General features: G+C 60.8%; 1 protein-coding gene across 1 annotated transcript in view; it reads right to left on the minus strand.

Moving 5' to 3' along the window:
* Positions 1 to 12,901, minus strand: part of TMPRSS6 (transmembrane serine protease 6) — a 31,335-nt gene that overhangs the window by 9,285 nt on the left and 9,149 nt on the right. The window contains 6 exon segments of the mRNA XM_049626288.1: positions 246 to 344; positions 654 to 799; positions 7,633 to 7,742; positions 8,076 to 8,188; positions 9,610 to 9,746; positions 11,566 to 11,770. Of these exon segments, the coding sequence (XP_049482245.1) occupies positions 246 to 344; positions 654 to 799; positions 7,633 to 7,742; positions 8,076 to 8,188; positions 9,610 to 9,746; positions 11,566 to 11,770 (810 nt within the window).

Genomic DNA, 12,901 nt, shown 5'->3' on the forward strand with positions numbered 1-12,901 from the left:
ACCTGATGGAGAGAAGCCCTGAGCTGGGAGTCAGGAGACCTGGGGTCCCACCTTATCCCTGCTCCTGTCCCACATGGCGGTCCGGGGGAGCCCACTTTCCCACTCTCTGCTTCCATTTTGCCACCTAGCACAGCGAAGGGAGCCCACTTCCCGGATGCTGAGAAGGGGGACCGCGCGTGACTTGAAGAAGGAGGCTCGGCTCAGCATAGAGAAGAGAGGAGGGGTGCGACGGGTGGGTGGCTCACCACAGTTCCGCTCGTCCAGGCCGTTGGGGCAGTCCTTGACCCCATCGCAGGCTGGCACACACAGGCCATTCACAGAGCAGAGGAACTCTCCAGGGCAGGCTGGACGGGGAGGGCGCCGTCAGGACACGTGTCATCGTGCAGACACGGGCAGACGGACACGCTGCATTCGTGTGCTCACGCACGCGCCGGTATGCAGTCCATGAGGACATACGTGGCCAGGCACACGGACCCAGCACACGCACAGGCGTGTATGAGAGGGTGTGCCTAGTGAACGCACGCGCACACACACACGCACACACACACACACACGGTCCTTTTGTCCAGCCTCTGGGGATGGGAGGCAGGCGGGAAGAAGCTGCAGGGGCGTCGGGGGGTGCCCGCCCTGCCCCCCAGGCTGCCCCTACTCACGATCTGACTGGTTGTATAACCCGTAGTGCACCTGCACGCCGGGCCCGGTGAGCGGGATCTGGGAGGTGAAGTTCACGGTGATGCTGGCACTGGCCACCACGGGGATCCTCTCGGCATAGGGCTGCAGGGTGCGCAGGCCACACAGCCTGGGGGCGACCGAGAGAGGCTCAGGGCCACACAGGCCGGCCCGAGGGAAGGGACAGCTTAGGTCCCCGCGCACAGACAGGGCAAGGGCAGAGCAGCCGGAGAGGAAGGGGGAGCTGCTCCCCCATCGTCCACCTCATCTGTCTTGACTTCTCCCTTGGGTGAACGCTCACCCCCACAGTCATCTTCTGGAAATCAGCCTCCGTCATCCCCCTGCTCAAAACCCTTCAGTGGCTCCCCATTCCCTGCGGGATAAAATTCAAAGCCTGGCCCCCTAGCAAGTCCGTGGCCTTCTCTGAGCTGCACGCTTTCCTGCCTTAGAAAATAAGGGAAATGGTCACCCCCGTTGACTCCAAAGCCGACAAAACTTCAGTGTGTCAGTAGAGGGAGGAGTCCTTGACTGGTCTACTGGGTGTAGACAGGAGACGACGCTCCCCTTGTGCTCAGTGTGGAGGGGGGCAGGGGGAAGGCAGCCGTGTGCCCCCTTCGGGCACCGTCCTGCCCACTGAGAAGCCTCCATAGCCCTGGGGGGTCTCCCTGTGACTCTCTCTGGACCTGAGGGAGACACCAGTTCTGCTCCCAGGACCAATACAATAGAGTAACGCTGACGGCCATCAGCTTCTCTGTCCCACGAAGGGGCGACCATTTCCCCGGCCACAGGAGGGCCATCACATCCCTCCGGGACTCCCCCACCCCAAGATGATGCCCTCGTCCCCACAGAGCAGGTGGGAGAACTTCCACAGAGGGGTGAAGTTCTGCCCAGAGAGCAGGGAGGAATCTTCCCATCTCCAGGGATGGAGGTATGGGGGGGCTCATCCCACCCCACGCCTGGGAGCACCTTGCCTCCCAGAGCACGTGGGCACGCTTTCACCAAGGGGGGGCAGCCCACCCCCCCCCAGAGTGACGGGGTCGCTACCCAGACAGCAGCCTGGGGTTCCCTCCCTTCGCAGGTGGGATCCCCTCCCTGAACAGCTCATAGGAACACCCCCCACAGGGAAGGGAGCACCCTCACAGAGCAAATAGGGATGCTTTACAGACGCAGGAAACACCCAGAACACAGGTCAGAAAACATGCAAACGGAAGGGAAAGTGCCCCCCCCCCGCCCCCCGGCAGAGAGGACGGGAGGAAGTCAAGAGAGCAGGCGGGAATGCCCCAAAGCATGATGGGAGCATCCCACAGCAGATGCAGCCCACAGAGCAGCTCCCCTGATTTGCAGGCGCCGGGTACCTCCCCGGAACTTCTAGAACATGGCAAGCCCTCCACAGTTCACCTGACTAAGCAATGAGTTCATCAGCAAACACCCGAGGAAGATGTGGGGTTGTCTTGTCCGGCCCCTCCCACATCGACAGCAACATCACAAGGCCTCACTGCCCAGAGATTTCGAGGTTCTTGCAACAACTCCATCTCGTGACACAGGGATTGTTCTCGTCCCATTTTCTAGATGAGGCTCGCGTAGGGAACCATCGAGGTAAACCAGAATCCAGGCTGCTCAGGACCTAGGAGGACGCGCTCAGCCCGCTCTGGGGTGGGGGGGGGTGCAGATGGGCACCCTGGCCGTCACTGCAACTTCCCGGGTTCCGCCACCGACCCGGCTTAAGGTCCGGCCTCCTCCTGCTGTCTGGTCACAGTGAATCCTCTCTTTGCTTCCAGACCAACAGGCAGTTCTCAAAGTGTGGTCCGGGGAACCTCAGGGCGGGGGGTCCAAAGTAAAAATTATGTTCATAATAATGCTCGGATGATACCTGCCACGTTCACCCACATTCTCTCAACAAGGATGCGGGGGAATTTTCCAGAGACTACACGATGTGTTAGCGATAATGGCAGCCGGTTGAATGTGGAAGCAGATGTGTGTATCCGGTTCTGGTCTACTAATCCAGTTTAGGAGAGAGTTGCAAAAACGTGAAACGATATTTTTTCCCACCAACTGTTTTTGGTTTGGGAAAATATAATTTTTTTTTTTTTTTGCAAAATACGTTATTTATGTTAAAATGTAACGGGCTCGTTATTTTTGTTTTGTTTTGTTTTTATTTAAAAAAATTTTTTTAATGTTTATTTATTCTTGAGACAGAGACAGAGCGTGAACAGGGGAGGGGCAGAGAGAGAGGGAGACACAGAATCGGAAACAGGCTCCAGGTTGAGCTGTCAGCACAGAGCCTGACGTGGGGCTCGAACCCACGAACCGTGAGATCATGACCTGAGCCGAAGTCGGACGCTTGACGGACTGAGCCACCCAGGCACCCCCGGGCTCGTTATTTTAAATGAATTGGTAAGTGTTTTTAAATTTTCGTACCTCTAATTTCTAATGCTGTAAACGTAGATGATATGACCCGCGTAAGAACGCTTTGGGGCGCTCAATAATTTTAAAAGGTGTAAAGGTGGAAAATTTGGAGAAGCCCGGCTCCTCCAGTCCAAGGGGACAAGACAGGGAGGAAACGCCACTAGGGGGCGCCTTCGAGCAGTCCTGGCCCTTGTCCTTTTAAAACTAAGGAAGCAAAGCGGGTTTGGGCTGGCTGGCTGGCTCGTCCATTGGACTGTTTCCAACGTGGACAAATGTTATCATGGATTATTATGCCCGGAGATTTTCCCTGAGGAGCAGGGACAGGGGAGGTAGGAGGTGGGAAATACGGGGCCAGGGGAAAAGTGTCACAGCACAACCCTGAACGTGTTTAATTAAGGCTCAGGGGCGTGAGGCACTGTCCCCACACAGTCAGGGACAGACTGTGGAGAGACAGGGAAGGAACCAGAGCCAGGTGGGAGAGGAGTGGAACATTTCAATCCAGAAGAATCTGAGGGCCACGTGGTCACCCTGAGCTCTGGCTCTCTCATGTACCGGTGCGTGCTGACCGAACATTTTCCCTACTGGCATCTGAGAGAAGAAATTCCAGAATCAGCCCGTGGCTCAGCCTGGTGCCCCCGGGACCTGTCTGGGCAGCATCTGGGGCTCACCCTGGAGGGCTGGGGCAGGGGCTGGCGACAGCCTTCCTGGGGCAAGTCTCTCCATAAGAATGCAAGGCAGAGGCTACAATCTAGGGACTCAGGCTGACTCACCCAAGTTAAAGACGGTCTTTTTCGTCGATGCAATGTTAAAATAATTTTTTTTTCAAGTTCAGTCAGCCACTAATTTCACATAATAATCTAGATTCCTCTTCTGGAAAGGAAGCCCCAGGAACACTGGCTGGGAATAATCAGAGGCATGTGTAGGGCTGCAGCCCGCCCCTCCCTCTCCCGCTCTCCCCTACGCAGCCTGCCTCACGGAGTGATGCACCAGCTGGGCCCCTGTGCGCATCTGCCTGTCTGGATCCTGCTGCAGAGCCTTCTGGGGAAGGGCATGTACCCCCTCTGGCTCCCTAATTCCTCCCCATCCAAGCGTCACCTCCTCCCCCATCAGCCCTCTTCAGGAGGCGCCAGGAGTCTAAAGTCCGTGGAACCCAGCTCAGCTGCAAAGCGTGGGGGTCTGGAGGCACATGTTTGCGCAGTGGCCGGTTTGCTTTCTCACCTCTCTGGGTTGGGGGTTTTTCCTTCTTGCCTCACCCAGACTGTCAGAAGAGACCCTTTCAACCTTCTTGCACATCAGCAACTCCACACCGGGAGGAATTCAAGAAAGATTGGGTGGGTGGAAGGAAGGAAGGAAGGAAGGAAGGAAGGAAGGAAGGAAGGGTAGATGGATGGAAGGAAGGATGGGTGGATGGATAGATGGGTGAATGGATGGAAGGGTGGGTGGACAGAAGGAAGGAAAAGTGGGTGGGTAGGTGGATGGATGGATGAATGGAAGGAAGGAAGGAAAGAAAGAAGGAAGGAAGGAAGGAAGGAAGGAAGGAAGGAAGGATCCAGGATAGCTGCATGCACGCACACATTCCCTTCCCTGAGGACAGATTACGTGCGAAGGCGGGTCAGAAGGCGCAAGCACTAAAGGAGGGAGGATAGCAGCGTCTGGCGTGGCGGCCAGAGCTCCGGACCCAGAGCCGCAGAGCCGAGCTGGAGGCCAGCTTTGCCACGTGAAGCAGCTGCGTGACCTCGGGCACATCGACCTCAGCAAGCGTCAGTGTTCACGTCTATAAAATGGGGGTGATAATATCTCCCTTGCGGGGTATTTTAAGGAACACATGAGAAAACGACTTCCCGGAAGGCCAGCTGCTGATGCCGTCGGGCTGTGAGCTCGTCTAGGGCAGCAGCTGCAGCCGGGCCTGCACACGGCCAGCACCCAGCCCTGGGGTCGGGCTGACCTCAGTCTGACCAGGAGCCCCCGTGGCTGCAGGCAGTGCTGGCCACCCAGCGGCACAGAGGACCAGGAGGGCCACCCGGAGCCGGGTCAGCCACAGGGGGCTCCCGCGGGCCCAGGGAGCCGGTGCTTCTGCCTCTCCCGTCAGCAGGCGGGAAGGGGAAACGATCGGGCAGATCACGAGAAAAGTGACATCACAGGAGAGGAAGCTGGCAGGAGGCAGATTCCCGGTAAAGGGGAAACCTATGCTGTGGTGACGCCCAGCCAGAGCGGGTTCTGTGAAATCAAGCCGCCGGTGGCCAGGCTCACTAGGCCACGTCCCTCCCCGCCCCCTCCGGGCCACTCAAAGGGCGTGAGGCCTTGGCCGTGGGCGCCGGGAGAAGCCGGGTAGAAAGGAGGGAGGTGGGGAAAGGCAGAAAGGGCCCAGGGGAGGGAGGCCACAAAGCCGAGGATGCCCAGCCTTTCCTCATCGCTACATCGCCACCTGAAGGGCAAGGCCCCTTTGCCCCCAACCCGCCCTCTATCGCTCCTCGTCCATGGCCATTCTGGGTCCAAGGGCCGTGCCCTCCCCCTCCCTATACACCCTGTGCCTGCAAATCAACACCCTTCCCCGGACCTCTCATATCTTTGCCACCCACACAAGCAAATTTTCCAACAAATGCTCATTCAAAGAGTTTCTCAGCGTCTACACTGGATGATCATTATCAAAAAAGAGCGAAACTAGAGGAAATGTTTGTCCTGTGCTTATGATTTGGAGACACACGTCTGCCTTCCCTTCCACACTCAGACATGGGCAGGAACCCCGGGGGGGCCGGCCTGGGGCGTGAGTCTCCACCTGGGGACCCTGGATCCTTCCCGAAGGTCTCAGGAGATAGAGGTGGGACTTCCCAGGCCGTTCTCGGAACTGGCGAGGGCCACAGAGGCCCTCAGTCCTCTCACCCGGGTGCCGGCGGGCTGGTCAGGAGCGCCGTGGCCAAGAGAGTGAACAGCCAGCACAGCTGCTCAGAGGCTCTGCAGGAGAATCCGCACGGGTGGGCACTTACGGGTGCAGGCGAACATGCGTGGACTCACGCCCACGGGCATGCGTATGCACACCCACACACGCTTTGGATCCGACCGCCTCGCCCGACTCCGGTTGCAAGAGTGACTCCCCTGGGTCCCCAGGGAGCTCCCTGAGGATAAACGTGGAGGTGCCCAGAAATGACACCTGCACGCTGGGACCCATGGGACAGGGTGCCTTTTGTTTCCCGAACAGCACGGGCCTGAGGTCGCACCACAGGCATTTCGCCTTTTTTCCCTTTAACCACAGTCCCTGATGAATTGCCAGGGCCCCGGAAAGGATGACGACGAGTCAAGGAGCGTCATCAACCCTGTCACCTTGTGTCTGAATAGCATCGACCGACAAAGCCCGCGTTGGCGAACGTGGACACCAGTCCCAGAATCCGAGGCTTCCAGAGTCCTGGAACCTTTTTGCATTTTATGTCCTGGAATCTCGGACACTCAAACTCCGTGAAGCCAAGAAGTCAGGAACTTTGCACATGAGCATCCCAGCCTCTGAGACCAGAATCCTGGGATTGAAAGGGAGGGCAGAGGCCCGACCCTACTAGGTGCAGAAGCTTCTCTCCAACGTCCTTGGACCCCACCCCGGCCGGCGAGGCTACTTCAAGATCTCTCTTCTCTCCCCAAACGTCTGCCGCCTAACAATGGGGCCCCGGGAGGGCCTCCTATTCCCCCTACCCCCGCAGCCCTGCCTGTCACTTACATCATCATCTCACCGCTACAGGTGCCCGAACCTTCCCCTCTCCCTCTGGGGGCCAGTCCCACTCAGGGCTTAGGCATGGGGCCCCTCCCATCATAAGTATCCCCTCCCCCAAATGTCCCAGGTCACCCACCTCTTCCCAGACTGGGGAGAGTGTGTCTACACTGCCTCCCTTCCCCACCACCCTCCCACCTCACTCCTTGCAGCCGTCAGGGCCACCGGGGACCCCAGGTTGCCTGCCCCAGTGGCCATTTACCAGTCCTCCTCCTACTGATCAAACTGCAACCCCAGATGACCCACGGGCGGCCCTGCTGTGTCCTGTCCCACCTCCCCAAGGGCTCACTTCTTCCTCTGAAACTTTGTCCCCCGGGGGCCCAAGTCAGGACAGACAGCAGGGCAAGCGTCCCGTGGGTGATGTGGGTGATACGGAGCGACCCTGGCGATCGGCCACCCTTGGTCACATTAGCCAGAGTGGACTTGGCCCTGGCCATGCAGCTTTCCAGCCCGGAAGCCACTTGACTTTGGCCAACAGCAGGGCGTGGGGTAAGGGAAGAGGGGTCCCTGGGTGCACGTGGAGTCCTGTGGCTCCGGAATCGTCTCATTTGAGAATTCAGGGGACCAGACAGTGGGGTGACAGCAGCCAAGGAAGCGAAGCCATCCCGCCCGAACCAGAATCAACAGCCAAGGTGTCTGAGACCTTCGGGTGGCAGGACGGGAGGCTGGGGCCGGGGTGGCGGGCCTAATAGCCTGGCCTGTGCCCTGTGCCCTCTTCCTGCACTGCCCCTCTGAGGTCCGGGACGTGGGCTCCCCAGGCGGGTGACTGTGGGGAGAGGAAGGGGGCCCCAGGGGGTGGGTACCTCCGGTTCTGGATCGTCCACTGTCCCTGGGTGCACGGCAGGTCATACCTCTGCCTCCGCAGAGCATAGGCGTCAAACCAGAGGGCTAAGCCGTAGTCCAGGGAGGGCACCTGTGACAGAGGAGTGGTCACCACGCGGCCCGTGGGCTGTGGCTGGGCTGGTGGCCCCACTTCCCAGCCCCGCAAAGGGAGGAGGCCTGTCGACACAGAGGGCCTGCCGGGGCTGAGGTTTGTCTGTCACTCAACACACAGGCACCACTGCGGCCAAGGGAGGCAGACCTTGGCCACACTTGTCCACCCCCTCCCGGGGAGATGTGCACCCAGGGCCCAGCCTGTGGCTGCTCCAGCAGGGGCAGGACAGCGGTCCCCTCCCCGCCGGGGCTTCCTGAGGTCCATAGGGTGCCCTGGGCAGAGGGCAGATGGGTGGCAGGGCACGGGGCTCACCATGAGGTGCCAGGAGCAGTGGGTGCTGGGCGAGTAGTAGCTGGGGAAGTAAGGCGTGCTGAGGACGCCCTGCGGCTCCAGACGGCCCTCCAGGGTCAGGTTCACCTCGCAAGCTGGGCCCCGAGAACAGCTGTTACACAAGGTCCCCCCGGCCCCAGCTCGCTGCGCCTCCCAGCAGGTGAGAGGCAGCCGCAACCCCACCCGCATCCTGCCATTAAACCGTCAAGCTCAGTGGTCGAGTGTGAATGTGTGGCCTTGGGCCTCAGTTTCCCCATCTGCAACACGGGGGCCATAGTAGCACCTACCTCACAGGGCAGATAAGCCGATTAAATAGACACGCAACGCACAGAGAGCCTGATTGGTGGTGAGTCCTCAAATAAATGTTACCTATCGGCACGAATTGTGTTGCCCTTGAACGTTTACTACACGTGGTCACCACTGTGCAAGCCTCGCGGTTCTGGGCATCGGGGGAGGGAGAATCATTCCCCTTTGCAAAGCTGAGATTCCGAGAGGAGGAGGGACCTGGCTGAGGTCACACAGTGAGAGGGCGAGGGATCAGGAGAGTTCCCAGGGGCCCCGCCACCTCTCCCCGGAGCCAGGGTCACCTTGTCCCCCTCTCCCCTGAGCTATGTCAGTGACTCCCTGGAACCAGCGCGGGCTCCGGCAGCTCCTCGGCCCCAGGCACCCCCCACAGGGCTGCCGGAACCCAGCCGGGGCCGCTGGGGACCTGGGTCACTGCCAGGAGACCTCTGGGGCCAACACCAGGGGCGGGAAGAGGCAGACTGCCAGGAGAGGTGGGGGCAGCGTCTCGTGGTCTCCTGTCTCCAACCCTCTCTCTTCCACCTGCTCCAGAAACTAGAGGGGCCTTGCTGATCCAGGCCTAACGACAGCCAGGGCACGAAGGGCAAGGTGAGCTCTTCCTGGGAAAGGGGGTGTCAGCGAGGGAGATCCAGAGCAGGAGGACAGCGGGGAGACCCGCGGGCAGCCTGGGGAGCCCTTCCCGGAAATGGTGTGGATAGCCCTCCCTGAGCCGAACGCCTTCTCCAGAGAGATGTGGGGCTCACCCTAGGTATGCGAGGGTGGTCTGGGGGTGAATCTGAGGTTCTCGGGGCCTCCTGACCACAGACCCACCCTCTAGCCTCAGGCAGGTGCAGGGGCGGGAGGGGGGCGGCCGGAGTAGGGGGGAGCGGAAAGGGCCAGGGGAGGAGCCTGGAGAGGAGACACAGGTCCAGGGTGGGGACAGAACAGACAATAAACAGAAAGAGGGCGGGAGAGAGAATGAGGGAGACGGGGGACAGGGACAGGGAGGGCCGGAGAGCCAGGTGAAAGGTAGGGAAATGGAGTGAGAATAGAGGACAGAAGAGAGGAGCCGCGGGCACGGGAGGGTGGAGAGCGGAGGAGCTTCCAGAACCTTCCCTCTGCCCCCGTCCCACTCCCAACTCCAACAGGAAGGTGAAAGGCCTGCTGGCCTGTGCCCTGGGTTTCTCACAGCAATGCCCCACCCACCCCCATCCCTAGGGACCCGACCCCTCACCCTGGAAGGCCACAGGCTGCACGGAGAGTACAAAGGGGTCGTAGTAGCTGTGCAGGCCTTTCTTCCAGACCACGGCCATGACGGCGCCGGATGCCAGGACTTCCACCACGGGCTCCTGGCGACTGCAGCCGTAGACCCTGGAAGGACAGAGAAAGGTGGCTGGGGCGGGAGGGGCCCGGGAGGGCGGCCTAAGAGCAGCACAGCTGTGGCCAACCTGCTGTGTGTCCTTGGGCAGGTTTCTGACCCTCTCTGGCTCAGGAGGCCGACTGGAGGCCCTGTGAGGGTCAGGCCAGCTCCTCAGGTGAGAGAGGCCAGGAGGTTGCCTCCGTCCCTCAGCCCCTGTCCCCTCAGAAGCCCTGTGACCCCCGAGTGCCCGGCCGGTACCCCGCAGGGAGCCCAGGTTTCAGGGTTGAGGGGCCCGAGGTCACCTGTAGTGGGCGCCTCAGCCTTTAACGTTGGGGGTTCTTTTCTTTTATCTGCTTAGCAGCAGAGACAAAAATGTGTCGCCGTCTCCCAGGGGGTGAAACCCATAAGACAAACCACGGGGTTCAAGTAGGGCGGGGACCCTCCTGCTCTGTCCTCTTTATCACCGCGCAAGACCCTCTCACGGCTCTGGGGTGCAAGTCTGGGGACCCCCTGACCTTATCCGACCCATCATTGGAGACTGCAAGGCTCTGAGGTGGGATGTCCGAGCTGCCTGGGTACCACAGCCGGCAGGGGCGAGGCCGAGCCGGGTCCCCTCCCTCTGGGCAGGCTGTGTGGGGGGTGGGGCTTGAAGAAGCCCCAGGGGAAGCCCGCAAGTGTCCCCACCCTCATCGGGGCTGGAAATCAGATGGTGTCTGACTTCTCCGCCTTCCCAGAGCCCTCCAGGAACCCAGCCCACGCACACCCCAGATTGAGGTCACCATGTGGGGGGGCGGTGTCGCAAATGAGTGTGCCGCCTCAGAGCCAGGATATTCAGAGAGGCCCGGGGCGGGGGGGGGGGGGGGGGGGGGGGGATCGGGGGGAGAACCTCGGCCCTGCCCAGCCTCCAGGATTGCCCTTGATCTGAACACGCGGCTCTCGCCCCCACTCCCGCCTGGAAGCTGGGCCAGCCCGAGCGAGACAGAGGAGGCAGCAGCCTGGGGCACCCCCCTGCCCTCCCAGCCGGGCCCCTCTACCTGTCACAGAGCCACGTGACACCTGGGCTCACAGAGCCCCTCCCCACGCTGCGGAGGTGGCCACATCTCCTGGAGGCCGAGGCCATTTCCAGCCCCCTCGTGGTCTCCCCCCACCACCCCCACCGCCACTTGCCTGCTTCCTGCCCTTGTCATCTTATCCGATGTCCTAAAGCCCCGCTCCTCTGCTCAAGAACTTTTGTGGGGGGGGCTGGTAAGTGGGGGCCACTTAGCAAGTGTTACAGCTCAAACTGCTCCTGGCATTCAATGCCCCTCGTGACCCAATCCCACTAGACTATATACAATGAGAGTAGTAACGGACAGCAGTTATTGGATATTTGATGGATACACTGAACACGTAGCAATAATGGATAGCATTACGATGTGTGAGAAGCGTGGGACTGATTAAATCCTCGCAATAACCCGGCAAGGTGGGCGTGATTCTGCCCCCATTTTACAAGTGAGGAAACTGAGGCTCAGAGAGGCAAAGTGACTTGCCTTAGGACACGCCCCTGAGAAGCACCAGAGGGCGGGGAGGTGGGAGGTCTGGGGCTGCCAAACCCTGAAGAGTCCTGACAAGCCCTGTCGCCCCTCAGTGCTGAGGTTCCGGGTCATCTCGTACAACCGCTTTGTTACAGGTGGGGAAACACAGCCCCTTTCAGCCTCTTTTCCCTTTCTCCGTGGGCTAGCCCCGCTGCCTCTCAGAGACCGCACGCCGAGGAGCAGGGTCACACAGCCCCTCATCTCGGAACGGGGTGCGATTTGGCCCCCACATCACCGCCCCCTTCCCAGGACTCACGAGGTGATGAGCCTCCTCTCCAGGGGCCCGGCCACGTCGTACATGGCCAGCCGGTCCCGGCACTCGGCCAGCGTCCACTCGAGCCGCAGTTTGAGCATGAGATCCTTGGGGCCCTGCAGGTGCCACAGGCAGCTGGAGACCAGGTGGTCGGGCCCCTTCAGCCGTTGGACCTGGCCCTGGCCCACGTAGCTGTAGCGGTAGCAGCCTGGAGGAGGGAGAGGCACAGGCCCCCTGACCCCTGTTAGCCAGGAGGAGAGACCCCGGGGGGCCAGCCGGTCCTCACCTGGGCGGGGGTGGCCCGGGGACAGCAGCTGGATGGGGATCAGCCCAGATGTGCCATGTCCCTTCTTTCTGTCTCCCCGCTGGTTCCCATCTCTCCCCATCCACGCATTCACTCATGGGTCCATTCGTTCATTCGCTTAAGCGCTCACTGACCTCTCCATGCCCGGCGAGTGCCAGAGAAAGGTCCGGTCACCGCCTGGGAGCACCAAGAACAGCAAGGACAGATACAGAGCCCAGCAGTAAGTAACAGCTCAGGAAGCGAGGGCTCTAAGCCCAGCCGGCTGTAGGGCTGGGGAGACCTGGGGTGGGGGTTGGGGGTGGGGGGAGGCAGGGTCACAGCACGAACAAACGGGCGGTGGCCAGAGGGGGCCAGGGGACTTTGAGGCAAGAGAGCAAGCCGGAGAAGGGAGGCAGGGCCCAGATCACGCCCTGGAGCGGAGACCCTTTCCCCCGTGGCCACGGGGAGCCATGGAAGGTTAGGCAGCGCTGGGGCGTGGCGGGTCTCGGATCACAGACCCCTGTGACTGCTGGGAGCAGCTTCGAGGAGGCCGAGCGACCTGCAAGGTGGCTGTGCAATAAGGGGAGAAGGGTGAGGGGCTCCCGGCGGGCTCTGTCGGTTAAGTGTCCGACTTCGGCTCAGGTCGCGATCTCGCGATCTCGCGGTTCGCGAGTTCGAGCCCCGCATCGGGCTCTGAGCGAACAGCTCGGAGCCCGCCTGGAGCCCGCTTCCGAGTCTGTGTCTGCCCCTCCCCCGCTCATGCGCTGTCTCGCACTAATGAACTTCTAAAAAATTTTTTTTGCAAAAAGGGGGGACTAGGGTGAGGGTTTCATTTCAGGTGGAGAGAAGGGCGCGCGCTCCGGTGGGGCCGAGAGGCAGCGCTGGGTCGAGAAAGTGGCCTGGAGCTAATGATGAGGACACAGATCGCACTGATTAAGCATTTGATGCAGGGCTGCGGGGAGGGCGGCTAAGCGCCCTCCACTCACCACCTCACTTAACAGCCCCGTGAAGCAGTTGCTGTCAGCGTCCCCCTTTACAGACCCGGGCCGGATGGGG

This window comes from Panthera uncia, chromosome B4, assembly GCF_023721935.1.
Source record: "Panthera uncia isolate 11264 chromosome B4, Puncia_PCG_1.0, whole genome shotgun sequence".
Lineage (NCBI taxonomy): Eukaryota > Metazoa > Chordata > Mammalia > Carnivora > Felidae > Panthera > Panthera uncia.